General features: G+C 41.2%; 1 protein-coding gene across 1 annotated transcript in view; it reads right to left on the reverse strand.

The window, feature by feature from the left end:
• The window catches only part of LOC133663276 (low-density lipoprotein receptor-related protein 1B-like), an 872,326-nt gene that overhangs the window by 383,451 nt on the left and 468,628 nt on the right, over positions 1-20,247 (reverse strand). The window contains 3 exon segments of the mRNA XM_062067630.1: positions 8,189-8,389; positions 15,255-15,437; positions 17,982-18,152. Coding sequence (XP_061923614.1) covers positions 8,189-8,389; positions 15,255-15,437; positions 17,982-18,152 — 555 coding nt within the window.

A 20,247-nucleotide genomic window follows, 5' to 3' on the forward strand; every position in this document is an offset into this window, starting at 1 on the left:
CTGAGGGTGACCGTATAAACAACTTTAACACTGTTACAAATATGCGCCACACTGTGAACCCACACCAAACAAGAATGACAAACACATTTCGGGAGAACATCCGCACCGTAACACAACATAAACACAACAGAACAAATACCCAGAATACCCAGAATCCCTTGTAACCCTAACTCTTCCGGGCTACAATATACACCCCCGCTATCACCAAACCCCGCCCCCCCAACCCCGCCCCCACACACCTCACCCCCACCCAATCTCCCGAATTCAGAGGTCTCAATGTTGGCAAGTATGACAGGAGCACTTTAGTATTTTTAAGAATTTGATGCTAAACTGTTTGTTTCCCAAGTTTTGAACTGAACTCTGGGATCAGTATGGCGTCATTCCATGGCCAGATTTGCCCCTTGGGCCACCAGTAGAATAGCCCTGCAGTATAGGCAGCGTGTGTTTTGTTTGCTTTCCCTGTGTTTTCGTAGGTTCCGGCTTCCTGCCACATCAGAGAAACATGCATGTCAGGATAATTGGACACTCTTAATTGGTGTGCATGTGAGTGTGAATGGTTGTTTATTTATTTGTGCCTTCTGAATGAATGGCGACCAGTCCAGGTAGTACCCCGACCCTTGCACAAAGTAATCTGGGATAGGCTTCTGAATGTGACCTTACTGAGGCCTAGAAAAGAGGGCTATAAGTTGGAAAAAATATATGTGGTTTGTTCTAAAATAGGCCAATTATGAAATACTAAGAGTTAATGTCACCAAAATACAAGCCTAAGAGATGTGATTACAACTGAGCAGAACAATTTAAGTGGTCAGTTACCCCAACCTACTATTTTTTTTAAATATTTTTTTTAATGAAAAACATCTGCAGATGAACGTTTTCCAGTCCAACACACCAACACAGAATGCATATGCAAATTAGAAATAGTTCTTCTTTAATTTAAAGCCTATAAACTAACCATTCCTTTTGAAAATAATTGCTCCCACCGTATCTCAGTCGTGGGGGAATTGAGTGTTGTCTGTGGTCACTACAGCTAATGGTAGACGTGAGACCTTGTCAGCTGGTGCAAATCAAAAAAGGACCTGAAAGGTCTCCCTGAACACAACCTAATTGACTTTGAGGGAAAAGGTTCTCCTCTCAGATAAGATAGCGCAAGCACTTGCGGGTCCTAAAGGGCACCCCCGAGGCTTGGCTAGCGGCGCTCTAGAAAATGAACCGCCGTGTTTACGCTGGTCACTATTAGACATTAGAGAGCGAGTGTTCCTCACATGAGATGTAATTTTTCCCCTCCTATGACACTTGGGCAGATACTTCAAACACTTGCCATAATCATTAAGCCAGAGAATGTCCTTGTTTGTTGTTTTTTTTGGAAATAAACACAGACGTACAACAAAATAATGGAAAATGATTAAAATGGATTATAACAAACTATGAAAAAAAGAAAAAACATAACATAAAAAAAAAGGAAAATCACACCGCTTGAACATCAAAATATATTATATTTATTGTTTCTGATAAGTACTTACTACTTGTATGTAGAGGTGTTTTTAATGATGTCAAATTACGATTTTTAAGATACATTACATGGTTGCAGTAGAATAATGTTGATTAAGCATGATCAACTTTGAGTCATTCTCTTCTGTATAGGGGTTGATTGTGTTTGGATTACGGTCGCCTTGACCCTCGTTACATCGCGCTTCAAACATTGCGGTTTCACCGTATCGCATAATTATTTAAAGCACATTCTATAACATTTTTGCCACTCATTAAATATTTTCAAGCATATAAATGGCTAAATTAACTAAAATATCAATACTACAGTAGTATTGGCCACTCAAAGAGACCAAACCAATCAGAGCGCACTGTTCGTGGCCACTGATTGGCTAAGTCTCAGGAAGCAGTGCTATTTAGGATTAAAAGAGTGTAAAGGTAACTAAAGCATTGGCAATTGGCACGGCCCGGGCGCATGTCAGTGCTGAGCGCATTTTCAGGAGCGCGCCAGGCGCGTGTCAGTCCGGAGGCAGCAAGCGGCTGCAATCAATCACCAGCAATCAGCGCACCTGTGGCTGATCAGAGGACCTGCCTTCATAAGACTGCACAACCTGCTATCCCGCGCCAGAACGTAGTCATCTGTTCCTGCACAGTAAGCGATCGTATAGCTCTATGCATTCTCTCTCTGTGTTTCTCCCGTCGTGTTGATTGTCTCGTGTCCTCCTTATCGTCCTCCCTGCAGCCTGCCCTCGTTCCCACGTCACAAGCTGTGTGTCTCGTCCTACCGCGTTCCCTTTGATTCCCTGGCTGCCTCTTGGATCTCGACCTCCTGCTTGGAAACTGACCTTCGACGCCTCTCTATCGCCCCGACTTCCTGCCTGTCTCACGGATCTACGAGCCTGCTCTGCCCCTATTGGACTTCCGTCTCTCTCGCTCAACATTCACGGTAACACTCAGCAGTTAATTCCTACACATAGTCACACACTGTTGGATTAATTACACACTTCATGTTAATATATATATATATATATATATATATATATATATATATATATATATATATATATATATATATATATATATATATATATATATATATATATATATATATATATATATATATATATATATATATACACACATCCAGTGCTAAACAACATCCCTCCTGTCTGTGCCGTCTCATACTCCTGTACACATAACAGCAATTGCTTTAAGACTCTAAGAGAAGCTCAACTTTCTCCTGAAAAGTACAACAAAATAAGTGGTTAAATACATGCTTTTGGGTTTACATTTCATTGACTAAATATGCGCTAAAATATGTTTAACTTTTGTTCAGAATCAGCTACTTTGGTGACAGCTGGAACAACTTTCTTCTCATTCATTGTGGTAGCGTCACAGTGCATTAAACAGCGTTGAAGCTGAGCTTCCATTGGCTTCAAAGGGGGAGCTCGGAATGGGTTGTTCCACTGCAGCAAAACGAGAAAACCATTTGATACATGCTTTGTCCCGCCCAGCGGACACCGAGCGTCTCTGGAAGTAAATGGAAAGTGGATCTTGGATGGCCTGGACGCTAAGATTCTGCATGATGATTAGATGATCTATCTGACGCTGAATCGCCTTTTGATTGACAGCAACATGAGCGAACGATCGTGAAATATTAACCTCTGCCATAGCATTTTTTAACTTTCATTCCGATGTTCCAAGTTGATATGGAGTTTAGAAAATAGCTGAACATGAGCTTCCCCTACTTGAAAGACCAGCAGCCGTCACTGCACGAAAGAGTGTTATTTCATGTCTAGAGAGCTCTCATAATGTTGAAAAACATGTTTAGAAGATAGTAGTGTTGTCCTGATACCAATATTTTAGTACTGGTACCAAAATTATTTTGATACGTTTTGGTACTTTTCGATACTTTTCTAAATAAAGGGGACAACAAAAAAGTGCAATATTTGCTTTATTTTAACAAAAAAATCTTACGGTACATTAAACATATGTTTCTTATTGCAAGTTTGTCCGTAAATAAAATAGTGAACATACATGACAACTTATCTTGTATTAGTAAATAAGCAAACAAAGGCTCCTATTTTAGTCTGCTGATATATGCAGTAACATATTGTGTCATTTATCATTCTATTATTTTGTCAAAATTATTAAGAACAACTGGTAGAAAATGAATTAATAATCTACTTGTTCATTTACTGTTAATATCTGCTTAGTTTCTCTTTTAACATGTAACATAACTTCTGTTAAAATGTAATAATCATTTATTCTTCTGTTGTTTGGATGCTTTACATTAGTTTTGGATGATACCACAAATTAATTTTTAAGATTAAAGTACCAATGATTGTCACACACTAGATGTGGTGAAATTTGTCCTCTGCATTTTTCCCATCCCATTGGGGAGCAGTGGGCAGCAGCGGCGCCACGCCCGGGAATCATTTTGGTGATTTAACCCCCAACTCCAACCCTTTGTTGCTGAGTGCCAAGCAGGGAGGTTATGGGTCCCATTTTTATAGTCTTTGGTATGACTCGGCTGGGATTTGAACTCCAACCTACCGATCTCAGGGCGGACGCTCTAACCATTCGGGTATCAATCCCATACCAAGTTGTTACAGGCTCATACATTGGTCATATTCAAAGTCCTCATGTGTCCAGGGACGCTAGATACGTTCCTGAACTTGGTATCATTACAGTGGATGTTAGGTGTGGATCAACCAATGGCATTTGTTTACATTTTGATGCCGGTGAGCAACGGTGTGTAGTGAAGCATGTTTAGCTATTCCTCGTCCTGCAGGGATGATACTTGTAAGAAACTTACTTTATCTGTCGCCGTGGAGGCGAGGATTAGTGATTTAGAAGTAGCTAAAAGACTGCCGACTGTGAATGGGCGTTAGCCGCTAGCTAGCTAGCCATGTCTTAAAGCACCTCTTCCTGAGGGCGTTTCAGTGTTATAACTTCACCTTTATCGTTAGTTTTTAAGCCAAAATATGTCCGTTCTCCCTTTTCTGTGTACACACTTTGTCTGCTTTTAAGTATTCCGTGATTGTGCACTACCGAACATGCTCGTCTGCTCGTAAACCAGCAATTGACACGATGTGGCGATGGACCGGTATTTTTCAGAGGCGGTATATAACCGAATATGATTCATTAGTATCGCGGTACTATACTAATACCGGTATACCGTACAACTGTAGAAGGTAGTAAACCGGTTTTAATGCAGTAATTGTGAAAATATTTGACGTATAGTCAATGATTCCCACTTTGCGGTCATGTCGGTGACCAATTAACAGCAATAAACAAGGTATGACTGTAATAACTAGAAAAACACTCAAAAAGTGTAGACCTCTGCCAGGCCCTAATAATAAAGTCCTGAATCAGAAAGTGATCTGAATAACCCCCCAAAATGTAATCACTTGTTCCTTGTCCCATTTCTGACATTTCCTGAAAGTTGAATCAAAACGTGGCCATAACTTTTTGAGTTATCCATAGCGTAATAAAACAAACTGAATGAACTCTCTTGTCAGTAGTCCACTGGCTTTGCCTCTGCCGGGCCGCTGGCACACACACAAAAAGAAGTAGACTCTTATAACGTAAACATGAAGAAACGTAGTAGAAATTCTCCGCAGCAGGCCTGAAATCAGTTGTGCCTAGAGATGTCCGATAATGTCTTTTTTGCCGATATCCGATATTCCGATATTGTCCAACACTTAATTACAGATACCGATATCAACCGATACCGACATATACAGTCGTGGAATTAACAAATTATTATGCCTAATTTTGTTGTGATGCCCCGCTGGATGCATTAAACAATGTAACAAGGTTTTCCAAAATAAATCAACTTAAGTTATGGAAAAAAATGCCAACATGGCACTGCCATATTTATTATTGAAGTCACAAAGTGCATTATTTTTTTTAACATGCCTCAAAACAGCAGCTTGGAATTTGGGACATGCTCTCCCTGAGAGAGCATGAGGAGGTTGAGGTGGGCGGGGTTGGGGGGGGGGGGGGGGCTGGATTGAGGTGGGGGGGTAGGGGGTAGCGGGGGGTGTATATTGTAGCGTCCCGGAAGAGTTAGTGCTGCAAGGGGTTCTGGGTATCTGTTCTGTTGTGTTTATGTTGTGTTACGGTGCGGATGTTCTCCCAAAATGTGTTTGTCGTTCTTGTTTGGTGTGGGTTCACAGTGTGGCGCATATTTGTAACAGTGTTAAAGTTGTTTATACGGTTACCCTCAGTGTGACCTGTATGGCTGTTGACCAAGTATGCTTGCATTCACTTGTGTGTATGAAAAGTCGTAGATAATATGTGACTGGGCCGGTACGCAAAGGCAGTGCCTTTAAGGTTTGTTGGCGCTCTGTACTTCTCCCTACGTCTGTGTACACAGCAGCGTTTTAAAAAGTCATACATTTTACTTTTTGAAACTGATACCGATAATTTTGAAACTGATACCGATAATCTACGATATTACATTTTAAAGCATTTATCGGTCGATAATATCGGCAGTCCGATATTATCGGACATCTATAGTTGTGCCTTATCCAATTTCAGACTATTTTTGGAAAGTTTCTTCAAAATCTGCTGGTAACTTTTTGAGTAATGTTGCTAATTAACAAACAAATACACCGATCCCCAGCGAGGTAATGATGACTGATTAGAACGCGTTTAATTCGACAACCCTAATTTAATTTGATATTGCTGTACATCATGAGCATATCAAAAAAAAAATTCTGCGGGATCAAATAAAGTATTAAAGTTTCTGATTATTGAGTAGTAAAATAGACTGGTTATGTCAACCTCTGTCAGGGATGTTTGTGCATATACTGTAGGTGTATCCCTCTCACTAAAATACAGCATTTTTAACGAGCAAATACATGGACAACAAAATAGCAGCTGGCATGTGCAGGAAAGTAAGTCAATGGTTGTCTGTTTGTGCGTCAGCAGTGTGATTTAAAAATAATCTGTTAAGGCTGCACCTCGCCTCTCGCTCAGTGACAGCTTTGACAGGTTACAGAACCTTACAAGCCTTGACAGGATAATCTTTGATGTAGATAGATGGGTGTGGATAAAGCAATTTAGGATCAAACAGGTGTGAGCAGTGTTCGGAAAAACGGCGTTACATAATTACGGTGTTAATAATGCCACTTTGCCGTGTTATTCTAGTAACCGGTAACCCAGCAAGATCACTTCAGGAAGTAGCTTTGTACTATTAAAAGTAGCAGCCGGTGCCTGCACCACTACTATGGGGGAATAATGAACATTCAATAAAGTGCCAATCATCAACAATAAACTTAATAAAAAGTGTGACATTTTTCTTGGCCAAGGGAATGTTTTTTAACATTTTGGTGATGATTAATATTTTCCTTGAAATATGCACAATTTGAAGAGCTAAAACGTTGATAAATAATGTGTGATTGGGACAATTGTCTGCCACTTATACTGTTCAGGGTCACGGGTGAGCTGGGGCCTATCCCAGCTTACTTTTTGTGAGGGACAGTGTACACACGAGACTGGTCAGCAGTCAATCACCAGCCACATGTGACAAACAACCCATCACACTCGCATTGACACTAGTCTCTAATCAACCAAGCATGCATGGAAACATGAGCATCTGCAGAAAACCAATGTAAACACAGAGAGTGCAGCTGAGATTCGAACTCAAGACCTCCTGCCTGTGGAAAAACAACAACATTTACATTTCATTATAGTCCTTATATGTATGCACGGATTAGAAAATATGGAGTCTTTTATGAAGTGTAAATACATTTGCTCATTAAACATGCATCTGCTGCGGTTCTTTGTGTGCTGTTTCTTTTCTCGCAAGAACTAGAAAACAAAGTAACAACAAAGGTGAATAAGTTTGTTGCATTCATTCTGTGTTGTTTCACTTAGACTGCTACTGAGTCAGATATATTTAAGTAACAAACAGGCAACCCGAGGTAAGCTTCAAGTATTGATTGGGAAAAAAAGAACCAAAATAATTGCAGCATATTTGTCTGTGTTTTGTTGTCTATGGTGGGTTCAGCGGTTGAACGGGTGTTTATTGTTTTGCAGTTTAAAGTATCACAAAGTTCACAAACTCCTCAAAGTCAGGTATTCACCCACAACAGACGGGATGCGCTCAGCATACACAATCATATTATGTGAAGCCTTGCTCGACCAGGAACGCATTTGAGAGGCCAAGGTTTAAAATTCTCCTCCTTAAAACAAAAAGGCACATAAGGTCACCTTTGCTTTGTTTTTCTAAGACCGCCTGCTTGACACTGCAGACCGTGAAACTCTCCTCTGTGTGGAAACCGTTTACTATTTTTCTTCATGTTGTTGTAAAAGACCTTGACTGCCCCTTGTTTAGCCCTGACTTCTCTGTTCTTCACTTATTTCAAAAATGTTTTGGGGATCTCACAGAATGACAGAGATTAAAGTAGGAAAATGATTTGTATGGCCCCATTTGTCACGGTTTACCTGACACATGAAAAGTGACAAATATACCCTTTAGCCGCCAGATGGCAGTACAGTGTTGAATATCTTAAAACTTTGACCACAGCGTCAGTTGTGATGTAGAGTGGCACTTTCCATCATTTTCAGCAGACTGCATTGCAAACAAATAACCCCACCTCTTACTCTCACGGGTGATCCACACAGGATTGGGGCCATACAAAATCATCTTCTTACTGGACATGATATGCACATTTGAATGTCACATTACCGCAAACGGGTCCTTCGTCCGAGCGGTCTGCACAGTCCACTTTGGCATTGCAAATCTTGTCAGGTGTGAGGCAGACGGAGGTGTCGTTGGCACAGTGGTATCTGGGTGGCTTACAGATAGCGGACTCACATGACTCCTCATCTGAGCGGTCTTCGCAGTCAATGTCGCCGTCACACACCCAGCTCTTTGTGATGCACTTTCCTACATGCATAGACACAGAATGTATACTGTCACAAACAGTAACTACTTTAACTACTTCAGGGTATATATTGTCAACTTTACAATCAATAACATAGTTATGCTTATGGTATTAGTTTTTTTGAACATGCATACAATTACAGTATGGTGCATCACATATTCCCAGTTTCTCCGGACAAGCTTCCTGAAAAGGAAAAGAGAGATGCAGAGCTCATTCAATCCTTTTAATGTTTTATAGCAATTGCTGGGTTGCAATCAGGTGACCGAGAGGCACTTCCAGGTTTTAAGCTACTGTCTATTTACAAGCATCAGTGCAGATTGGGGCGTACTTTGAGAAGTTTAAAGGCAAATATACAAGCCGGATATCATGAAAAAATGTTGCATCAGGATTGAGTGGATTTATACATTCTTGAGAAGATAACTATTTTAACGATTTAAACCATTCATCGTCACCGAAATCGACTGTTCAAGTTACTGCTCGACTGCACTTCCTTCTACACACACAATGATTTAAAGGGGTCATATCATGATTATTTTTTTCTACATTTAAAACATGTCCTTGTGGTCTACATCAGTGTTTTTCAACCACTAGTGTGCCGTGAGATACAGTCTGGTGTGCTGTGGGACATTATGTAATTTCACCTATTTGGGTTAAACATATTTTTTTGCAAACCAGTAATTATAGTCTGCAAATGATGTGTTGTTGTTGAGTGTCTGTGCTGTCTAGAGCTCGGCGGAGTAACCGTGTAATACTCTTCCATATCAGTAGGTGGCAGCAGGTAGATAATTGCTTTATAGATGTCGGAAACAGCGGGAGGCAGTGTGCAGGTAAAAAGGTTTCTAATGCTTAAAGCAAAAATAAACAAAAGGTGAGTGCCCCTAAGAAAAGGCATTGAAGCTTAGGGAAGGCAAAGCAGAACAAAACTAAAACTGAACTGGCTACAAAGTAAACAAAAACAGAATGCTGGACGACAGCAAAGACTTACTGTGGAGCAAAGAAGGGCGTCCATGATGTACATCCGAACATGACACGCCAATCAACAATGTCCCCCACAAAGAAGGATACACACAACTGAAATATTCTTGATTGCTAAAACAAAGTATATGCGGGAAATATCGCTCAAAGGAAGACATGGAACTGCTACAGGAAAATACCAAAACAAGAAATAGGAGCGCTAGACAAGAACTAAAACACTATACACAGGAAAACAGCAAACAACTCAAAATAAGTCACGGCGTGATGTGACAGGTCGTGACAGTACACCTACTTTGAGACAAGAGCTATAGTGATGCATGGTTGGTTATGGTTTATTGTCATATCCAACAATTGCTACAACGACTCTTTACTGTCAACTGAGTTTTGTTTTTTTAATGATTTCAGCTGGTGGTGTGCCTCCGGATTTTTTCAACACACAAAATGTGCCTTGCTCAAAAAATGTTGAAAAACTCTGGTCTACATAACATGTATTGATGGTTCTTTGGTTAAAAATTTGCATAAATCTTTTTTAACACACCTTCTTCAAGACAATTTTTGACTCCCTTTAAAAATAAGTCGTTTTGAGAGGCAGAGTTGTTTGATAAAAATCAAACAACTCATCACCTCGCCCCTTCATGTTGACTGAACCTTTGTCGCTGCCCTGGCAGCCATGCTTTGTAGTTTTAAGTTAAAGTTAAAGTACCAATGATTGTCATACACACACTAGGTGTGGTGACATTTGTCCTCTTCATTTGACCCATCCCCTTGTTCACCCCCTGGGAGGTGAGGGGAGCAGTGAGCAGCAGCAGTGGCCGTGCCCGGGAATCATTTTTGGTGATTTAAACCCCAATTCCAACCCTTGATGCTGAGTGCCAAGCAGGGAGGTAATGGGTTCCATTTTTTAAGTCTTTGGTATGACTCGGCCGGGGTTTGAACTCACAACCTACCGATCTCAGGGTGGACACTCTAACCACTAGGCAGAGATAAGCTTCCCGCAAAGTGTTGAAAATATCTTCGAACAACATTTTTAACAAACTAAATTATATGTTGCACAGTTGTACTTAAATGCCTGATACAATAAATTATCCAACCATCAATCTTCTTCCGCATATCCGAGTTCAGGTCGTGGGTGCAGCAGCCTAAGCAGAGAAGCCCAGACTCTCCTCTGCCAGCCACTTCATCCAATCCCAGGCGTTCCCAGGTCAGCCGAGAGACATTGTCTCCCCAACGTGTCCTGGGTCTTCCCCGTGGCCTCCTACCAGTTGGAGGTGCCCTAAACACCTACCCAGGTACGCGTTTGGGGGGCATCCTGACCAGATGCCCAAACCACCTCATCTGGCTCTTCTCTATATGGAGAAGCAGCGGCTTTACTTTGAGCTCCTCTCGAATGACAGAGTTTCTCACCCTATTCTAAGGGAGAGCCCCGCCACCCGACGGAGGAAACTCATTTCGGCCGCTTGTGCCCGTGATCATGTCCTTTCTGTCATAACCCAAAGCTCATGACCATAGGTGAGAATGGGAACGTAGATCGACCAGTAAATTGAGAGCTTCACCTTCCGGCTCAGCTCCTTCTTCACAACAACGGATCGATACAGCGTCCGCATCACTGCAGACGCTGCACCAATCCGCCTGTCGATCTCACGATCCACTTTTCCCTCACTTGTGAACAAGACATCGAGGTACTTGAACTCCTCCACTTGGGGCAAGATCTCCTCCCCAACCTGGAGATGGCACTCCACACTTTTCCGGGCGAGAACCATGGACTCGGAATTGGAGGTGCTGATTCTCATCCCAGTCGCTTCACACTCGGCTGCGCACCGATCCAGTGAGAGCTGAAGATCCTGGCCAGATGAAGCCATCAGGACCATATCATCTGCAAAAAGCAGAGACCTAATCTTACAACCACCAAACCGGATCCCTTCAACCCCCTGACTGCGCCTAGAAATTCTGTTCATAAAAGTTATAAAACGAATTGGTGAGAAAGGGCAGCCCTGGCGGAGTCCAACCCTCACTGGAAATGGATCTGAGTTACTGCCGGCAATGCGGACCAAGCTCTGACACAATCATACAGGGAGGGGACTGCCACAATCATACGGTCCGATACCCCATACTCTCTGAGCACTTCCCACAGGACTTCCCCAGGGACATGGTTGAAGGCCTTTTTCAGTCCACAAAGAACATGTAGACTGGATGGGCAAACTCGCATGCACCCTCAAGAACCCTGTTGAGAGTATAGACCTGTTCAACAGTTCCACAACCAGAACGAAAACCACACTGCTCTTCCTGAATCCGACGTTCGACTATTCGGCGTAGCCTCCGCTCCACTACACCTGAATAGACCTTACTGGGAAGGCTGAGGAGTGTGATCCCACAATAGTTAGATCACACCCTTCGGTTCGGCCCTTCAGTACTGACATTTGTGTGTGGATTGGATTAGTTCTGGCGGAAGAAAAGGCAATACAATTGGACCCTGGTATGCAAAGGTGATGGCCCTATCCGTGTGAAATGTTTAGCTTCATGTACACATCTGAGATACAACCTGCATCTGTTGTCTTTCCAGACACTTACACACAAACATCTCCTTTTATGGTCAGGGTGTGCTCTCCTGACCCAGCGCACACACACAGACATCCATCCATCCATCCATGTTCTACCGCTTATTCCTTTCGGGGTCGCAGGGGGCGCTGGAGCCTATCTCAGCTACAATCGGGCGGAAGGCGGGGTACACCCTGGACAAGTCGCCACCTCATTGCAGGGCCAACACAGATAGACAGACAACATTCACACTCACATTCACACACTAGGGCCAATTTAGTGTTGCCAATCAACCTAACCCCAGGTGCATGTCTTTGGAGGTGGGAGGAAGCCGGAGTACCCGGAGGGAACCCGGCAAGTCACGGGGAGGACATGCAAACTCCACACAGAAAGATCTTGAGTGTAGGATCGAACCCAGGACCTTCGTATTGTGAGGCAGACACACTAACCCCTCTGCCACCGTGCTGCCCACACACAGACAGAAGGTAGGAATATAAGACTGGTGGTTTGGCTTCTCCTTTTTAGGAAGGTAGGAATATAAGACTGGTGGTTTGGCTTGTCCTTTTTAGGAGTTCTTCATTTTTTGATATAGGCTCCTCCAGGTACTGCAGACCTGTTTATTGATGCTCGCTTGTAATAAAGCAACCTTTTGTTCATAAAAGCGTCTCCGAGGTCTCTTTTGAGCCAGCCACACTGCCGTGTTGCCCTCCTGCCCAGGAGGAGGTGACAAGACCAGAAATACACTTCACTAATCAATCACAGAACAACCATGGACATCTATCATTTTCATGCAAAATTCAATAATTGCATTAAAAGTACACTTTTGTTTTCGAAGTGACTACTGCTGACTATAAATATACAGGACTTTTATTTGCTTGTTTTCAAATTCTACGCTTGTGTAGAATACGCCTTTCGCCCACTACTACTACTGCATGTTACAAAGAAGTAGGTGGAACTACTGATGGAACCGAGCGAAGGCAACATCACAGACGCCATCGTCTCATAATTTTTGTGCTGTGCAGAATTGATGCGTATTCCAATTTGCAGGTTTCCCTTCAAAGCCACCGCCTTGGTTTGTTCTTGGTGCCAGATCAGTGTGTGTGGGAGGATGAAGCGACAGCTGAGGGTGTCATTGTGTGTGCGTGTTCAGGTTTGTGTGTTTGTTGTTACAGACATGGAATATTTCAGGCTGGCTGTCCCATCAAAAATACATACTCACATATCGCTTTTGATTGAAGCCTTCATATGTTTAGAGCTGATTTGATGCCAGCAAAGTAAAAATACAACTCTCTGTGTTGGGTGCACTCGCTCCCGCGGAGCATTAACTATGGATGACTTTTCAGAAATGTTCCAGTATAATCTTACTGGAAAAAGCATGTTTGTGGTATTAGCAGGCTGATCTTTTGACCGAGATAATCAGAGGCATATGCATGTTGTTTAAAAAAGCAGTGGGATGCATAAATAAAAGACCAAAGAAAGTTAAACAAATTCAGAAAAAAACTAACTGATTATTCATGGAGTGGGCGGCACCAAAATGTGCGAGAACACATAACTATTTTGTCTAAAGTATTGATACAATATTACTTACTTCAACCAAAGCCCTATTATGTTTCACATAGTTTTTTTTGTGTTTTAATGCATACAAATATAACAATATCAAATATTTGCTATGCAATATCAACACCTAACCTACCCGCTAGAGCACAGGTATCAAACTCAAGACCTGGGGGTCAAATATGGCCTGCCACATCATTTAATGTGGCCCGCGAAAGCTTTGAAACAATATGCTTTCATGAAGTACTGTCACGGCCCGGGCGCATTCCAATGCGCCCTCATCTGTGCGCTCTGTGATTGCGCCTCCAAGAGCGCACCTGCGCGTGACAATCCTGTTGCAGCCGGCAGCTGCAGTCAATCACCGGCAATCAGCACACGTGAAGTTGATCAGAGGTCCTGCCTTCAAAAGCCTGCACAACCTGCTATTCCGGGCCGGAACGTAATCGTCTGTTCGCATACAGTAAGCCGTATTCATGCTTGATGCAATCCTGCTCTCTATGTGTTTTCCCCTCCGTGTGTCATTGTGCATTTTCCTGTGTCATGACGTTCCTGCAGCAAATCCCCGTTCCTGCGGGACAAGGTGTGCGTCTCGTCTTCGTCGTTGTTCTCTGGCTGCCCCTTGGATCTCGACCTCTCGCTTGGACACGGACCTTCTTTGCCCCGCAAAATCCACCCCAGACTTCCTGCCTGCTCACGGACCTCCGAGTATTGCCTTGTCCCTCTTGATCTTCCGCCTCTCGCTCAACACTACCGGCAACACTCAACAGCTAATCTCCACACATAGTCACACACCATACACACTTTGGATCTAGTCACACTCCGATTCTCTTGTTTATTTAGATTATTTCTTGTTATTATATATATAGAGTATATATATAATAAATCATAGAATTAATACTACGCCCCCTTGTGGTCTGTGCCATCTACTCCCCTCGTACACAACAAGTACTTGTATTCGCTCTTTCCATTGTGACAGAAAAAAATACATGTATTGCCTGCAATTGCAAATCCTTTAAACTGTATCATTATCTAATAATGCAACACATATAACACTATCATACATTTCTAACTTTTTAAAAATTAATTGTTATTGTTGTGTTTGCTGTTGTTGTCTCTCTGTCTTATCCCCCTATTGTCCCCACAATTTCCCACTCTGTCTTCCTTTTTTTCTCTTTCTATCCCCTCCAGCTCTGGCCCGGCTGCACCAAATGATAATATACTGTACATTCATTTAATAAAGTCAAATACAAATAAGGCAACAATATAAGTATCTCACACTTCTCTTTTGTAAAGTACATATGTGCAGCCGATATGGGCATCTACATCAACAATGTGATTTGCCTGAGAATCTGGAGAGGACAAAAAAGAAAAAAGAAAAAAAGAAATATAAACTAATGATGCAAATGGAGTTCAGTGGCCTTACAGTGTCCCCGGTGTTAAAATTGCCATGAAGCTAAGGATAATATTTGATTATTGTTTTTAATATTGTTTTTAATATTGTTGTGCAGCAATTTGGAAACATTTTTGTTGTTTAAATGTGCTATATAAATAAAGTGGATTGGATTGGATTGGATAAAGTACGTTTGTAATTCCTGCCTTTATTCTGTGCTTCAACTTCTACTTGGCAGTCCGGTCTCCTTCCGTGACATTTGCAATTCTTTTTGGATGACAGCGATGGTACTCGACAGGCCAGATAAAGGCCAACCAACGATAAAGGTCAAGCAAAACAAAAACACAGAAATGCTTCTCTTCAATCACAGTCTGGAGACATCCGCAGGTACAAATGGCAACATTTTGCATTACCTGTATCTTTACAGGTGAACTTGGCCTTTGGGTCGCACATCCTTTTGGTGCCTTTGCAGTCTTTCTCGTCACTGCCATCCTCACAATCCTTGTCTCCGTCACATCGCCAACGTTCCGGGATGCAGGTGCCATCTGTGACACAGTGGAATTCTTCGGCACTGCACTCGATCACAGATGGCAGCACTGAAAGGAAAGGGACTCAACAATTGATTGGACGGCATCAAGGCTTTACAATACACTGTCATGGTTGAAGCATGGTTGTCTCAAATCATTTTAATGCCACAATTCTTATTGTGCAAATGTGTATCTTTACGAGCAAGGCATGGTAGTATGTTTTGTTGATTAGTTCCCACTAGGCAAATACATGAACTTATTTTGAGACGCATTTGTTGTTTGAAATTCTAGGAAACCATTTGGCTATTTCTGACAAAAGTGGAGATCTGAAACTACTGGTACATGTGGAGGAGAGGTAAGAGGCCTTTTTCATCTGACCATGCCCAATTTGGCTATGGGCCAGGCTATTTTTGTATTTATACTGCATCGAGTTTTCACAGCGCTTCACTTTTTCCACATTTTGTTAAGTTACAGCCTTATTCCAAAATGGAATACATTCCTTTTATCCCTAAAATTCTACAGACACTACCCCATAATGACAATGTAAGAAAGTCTTTATTTTTTTATTTTTTTTAAAGACAATGTAATATAAATAAAAAAACTAATAAATCAAATGTACATACAGTTGTGGTCAAAAGTTTACATACACTTGTAAATAACATGTCATGGCTGTCTTGAGTTTCCAATCATTTGTACAACTCTTATTTTTTGTGATAGAGTGATTGGAGCACATACTTGTTGGTCACAAAAAAATATTCATGAAGTTTGGTTCTTTTATGAATTTATTATGGGTCTACTGAAAATGTCTACATATATTTCCTCCAGAAGGTTGTATCTTTGTCCATGTGATGTTTGATGGAACAAAAATGTAGCTGTTTGGCCACAATACCCAGCAATATGTTTGGAGGAGAAAAGGTGAGGCCTTTAATCCCAGGAACACCAAACCTACCGTCAAGCATGGTGGTAGTAGTACTATGCTATGGGCTTGTTTTGCTGCCAATGGAACTGGTGCTTTACAGAGAGTAAATGGGACAATGAAAAAGGAGGATTAACTCCAAATTCTTCAGGACAACCTAAAATCTTTGGCGCAGTTGGGTGTTCCAACAGGACAATGACCCCAAACATACGTCAAAAGCAGTAAAGGCATGGCTAAATTAGGCTAGGATTAAGGTTTTAGAATGGCCTTCCCAAAGTCCTGATTTAAACGTGTGGACAATACTGAAGAAACAAGTCCATGTCAGAAAACCAACACATTTAGCTGAACTGCACCAATTTTGTCAAGAGGAGGGGTAAAAAATTCAACCAGAAGCTTGCCAGAAGCTTGTGGATGGCTACCAAAAGTGCCTTATTGCAGTGAAACTTGCCAAGGGACATGTAACCAAATATTAACATTGCTGTATGTATCGTTTTGACCCAGCAGATTTGGTCACATTTTCAGTAGACTCATAATAAATTCATAAAAGAACTAAACTTCATGAATGTTTTTTGTGACCAACAAGTATGTGCTCTAATCATTCTATCACAAAAAAATAAGAGTTGTACAAATTATTGGAAACTCAAGACAGCCATGACATTATGTTCTTTACAAGTGTATGTAAACTTTTGACCACGACTGTAGGTATTCACAGGCTTTGCTCAATACTTTGTTGATATTTGTATTGCGTGTAGAATTTTGAGGACAAGAATGGATGTATTCCACTTTGGGATAAGGCTGTAACATAACAACATGTGGAAAAAGTGAAGCACTGTATGCGGCTTGATATGCTGGGAAATCCTTTGACTATTTCTGGCAAAAAGTGGAGATCTGAAACCGGTACAATGTGGAGAAAATAATTGGGGATTCTAAATGTTTGATGGAGGTGAGGTAAGAGCTTCTTCCTTTATGGACCATCAAAAAAGCCATACTTACTTAATATCCAGATAAAGTTGGACGTTTATAGCCTGAGCGCATGACTGATCCCTTATGAAATAAATGAATACACACATATGTTCCTTAATAAATATTTTACGGCGGAGTCCTATTTTGAGTCAAAAATAATGAGAAGGATTTTTTTATTTATTGTCCTATAACTCACCACTTACTCAATTTTTACTCAAAGACAAAAAGTACTTCCTCAGCAGCCGAGTCGAGGCGGAGGCTGACTCACTCCCTCGTGGTAAAAGCAACGGCAGACACGGGGAGGGCGAGGGAGTCTTTCCGTTCCCATCAGGAAATGTTTTGATGAATAGTCTACACATCCCTGTGACAAGCAAGTGAGCTGTGAGGCGTCTCTGAACTCGCATGAGGTTTTTTTTTTTCGCGGTAATTAGATTAAATGATTCAACTCCTGATGTCGAAGTTCCCGCGGAACAGAGACTAGATAAGATTAGTCACACACGAGTGTTGGAACAAAGTTATTCAAATTAAGATGATTCATTGCTAAACTTGTAATTACAGCAGTTGAATTTATGCATTGGCATGCCTTGCCAAAACACTATTAGCATGCTAAAATGAATAAGGAGGGGGAAAAAAACAAAAAAAAACTGTCATTAGAAACGGCGGATGGCGTTGAATAATTAATTTAGTTAGGATAAAGGAATTGCTGTTGCTCTTAGTGACAGAATACTTGCTACCTGCTGAGCCACCCCTACAGGTCATGTTTTCATCGCTGAAGTCTCCACAGTCGTTATCGCCATCGCAGGCCCAGTGATCCGGGATGCAGCGGCCGCTGGCGCACTGGAACTGGTTGTTGGAGCAGGACTGGAAGCAGCCCGCCTCGTCACTGCCGTCGCCACAGTCGTCGTCTGAAACATGAGCGGCCAAAAAATAAAGCAGGTGACAATAACATACGACATTATTCAAAAACATGTAAAGCCCTATTTTAAGAGAACATTTGCAAAAAACTGTTTTATAGTTTTATCTAATTGTGTTTGGATTAGAGATGTTAGATTTTGGAATTTTCCCAGATATATGATATGCCAATACTGGGGTTGTACGGTATACCGGTATTAGTATAGTACCGCGATACTAATGAATCATATTCGGTACTATACCACCTCTAAAAAGTCATCACGCCGTGTCATTGCTAGTTTATGAGCAGACGAGCATGTTCGGCAGTGCACAATCACGGAGTACTTACAAACAGACACAGTGTGGAGACAGAAAAGGGAGAACGGACGCATTTTGGCTTAAAAACTGACGATAAAGGTGAAGTTATAACACTGAAACGCCCACTGGAAGAGGTGCTTTAAGACATGGCTAGCTAGCTGGAGGCTAAAGTCCAGCCCCCAGTTGCCAGTGTTTTAGCTCTAAATCACTAACTCTCGCCTCCATGGCGACAAACAAGTAAGTTTCTTACAAGTATCATCCCTGCAGGACGAGGTATAGCTAAATATGCTTCACTACACACCGTAGCTCACCGGCATAAAAATGTAAACAAACGCCATTGGTGGATCTTCACATAACATCCACTGTAATGATACCAAGTACAGGAGCGTATCTAGTCGATACTACTATGAATATGCCAATATTTTTTGGCATCACAACATCTTCTTTCGTTTTTTTTAAATGTATATTATGTTTATAAGTTTAGGAAATATGTCCCTGGACACATGAGGACTTTGAATATGACCAATGTATGATCCTGTAACGACTTGGTATCGGATTGATACCCAAATGTGTGGTATCATCCAAAATTAATGTAAAGTATCAAACAACAGAAGAATAAGTGATTATTACATTTTACCTGAAGTGTAGATAGAACATTTTAAAAGAGAAATTAAGCAGATATTAACAGTAAATGAACAAGTAGATTAATAATCAATTTTCTACCACTTGTCCTTAATAATGTTGACAAAATAATAGAATGATAAATGACACAATATGTTATTGCATACATCAGCAGCTAAATTAGGAGCCTTTGTTTGTTTACTTACTAATAAAAGACAAGTTGTCTTGTATGTTCACTATTTTATTTAAGGACAGACTTGCAATAAGAAGCATCTGTTTGATGTACCGTAATATTTTTTGTTAAAATAAATAATAATAATGCCATTTTTTGTGGTCCCCTTTATTTAGAAAAGTACAGAAAAGTATCGGGACGACACTAGTCGATACTATACAGCCCTTTATTTCCGATATTGTCATGACGTGGTTTGCGCTTGCTGCGAGGTTTGTTCCCCCGGGATGCAAACGGATCACTCCGGACAGGACTTGCAGGTAGGAGCATGGTTTATTCTTGAAAAGTCAAAACAGCACCAAAAACAGAAAACTAGTCGAAGGGAAACACGTGCCGATCGCACTTGAAGCTAAGGCAAAAACTTAGCGCAGGAAACATATAACTATGGACATGGAACACTCACGAAACTGTGGCATGAAACAAACAAATCTTACGTGGACCAGGCATGAAGCGAACAATGACGTAAGCTTAAATAATGCCTCTGATTAGTGCTCGGGCAGCAGGTGAGCGGGCAAACACCAATCAGAGGCAGGTGGAAATAATAAGTAACCATGGTAACTAAAACACACAAGGTTGCACAAAAAACAGGAACTATGGAGTCCAAAACTAACAGAACATAACAAAACATGATCCGGGCCACAGATCATGACATATACACAGTCGGGAAGGGATTCATATGGCCTCATTTCTGGGTGGATCTTATGTACAATTTTATTGACAATTCATTTAAGAAATGTATATTATTAGTATTAATTCAATTTGAATGTATTCATTTTATAACTACACAATTGTACAAACTATGTAATATTTTTAATCAATTTTCATGAGTCCCTTCTTGAACAGTATTTTTGGTTAGTATTTTTTTATGTAAACTGCCTAACCTAAGCTTTAATAATAATCATTGTAATTAACACATGGTTTCATATAATTTGGCAAGGTTG

Source organism: Entelurus aequoreus, linkage group LG13, assembly GCF_033978785.1.
Source record: "Entelurus aequoreus isolate RoL-2023_Sb linkage group LG13, RoL_Eaeq_v1.1, whole genome shotgun sequence".
Taxonomy (NCBI): domain Eukaryota; kingdom Metazoa; phylum Chordata; class Actinopteri; order Syngnathiformes; family Syngnathidae; genus Entelurus; species Entelurus aequoreus.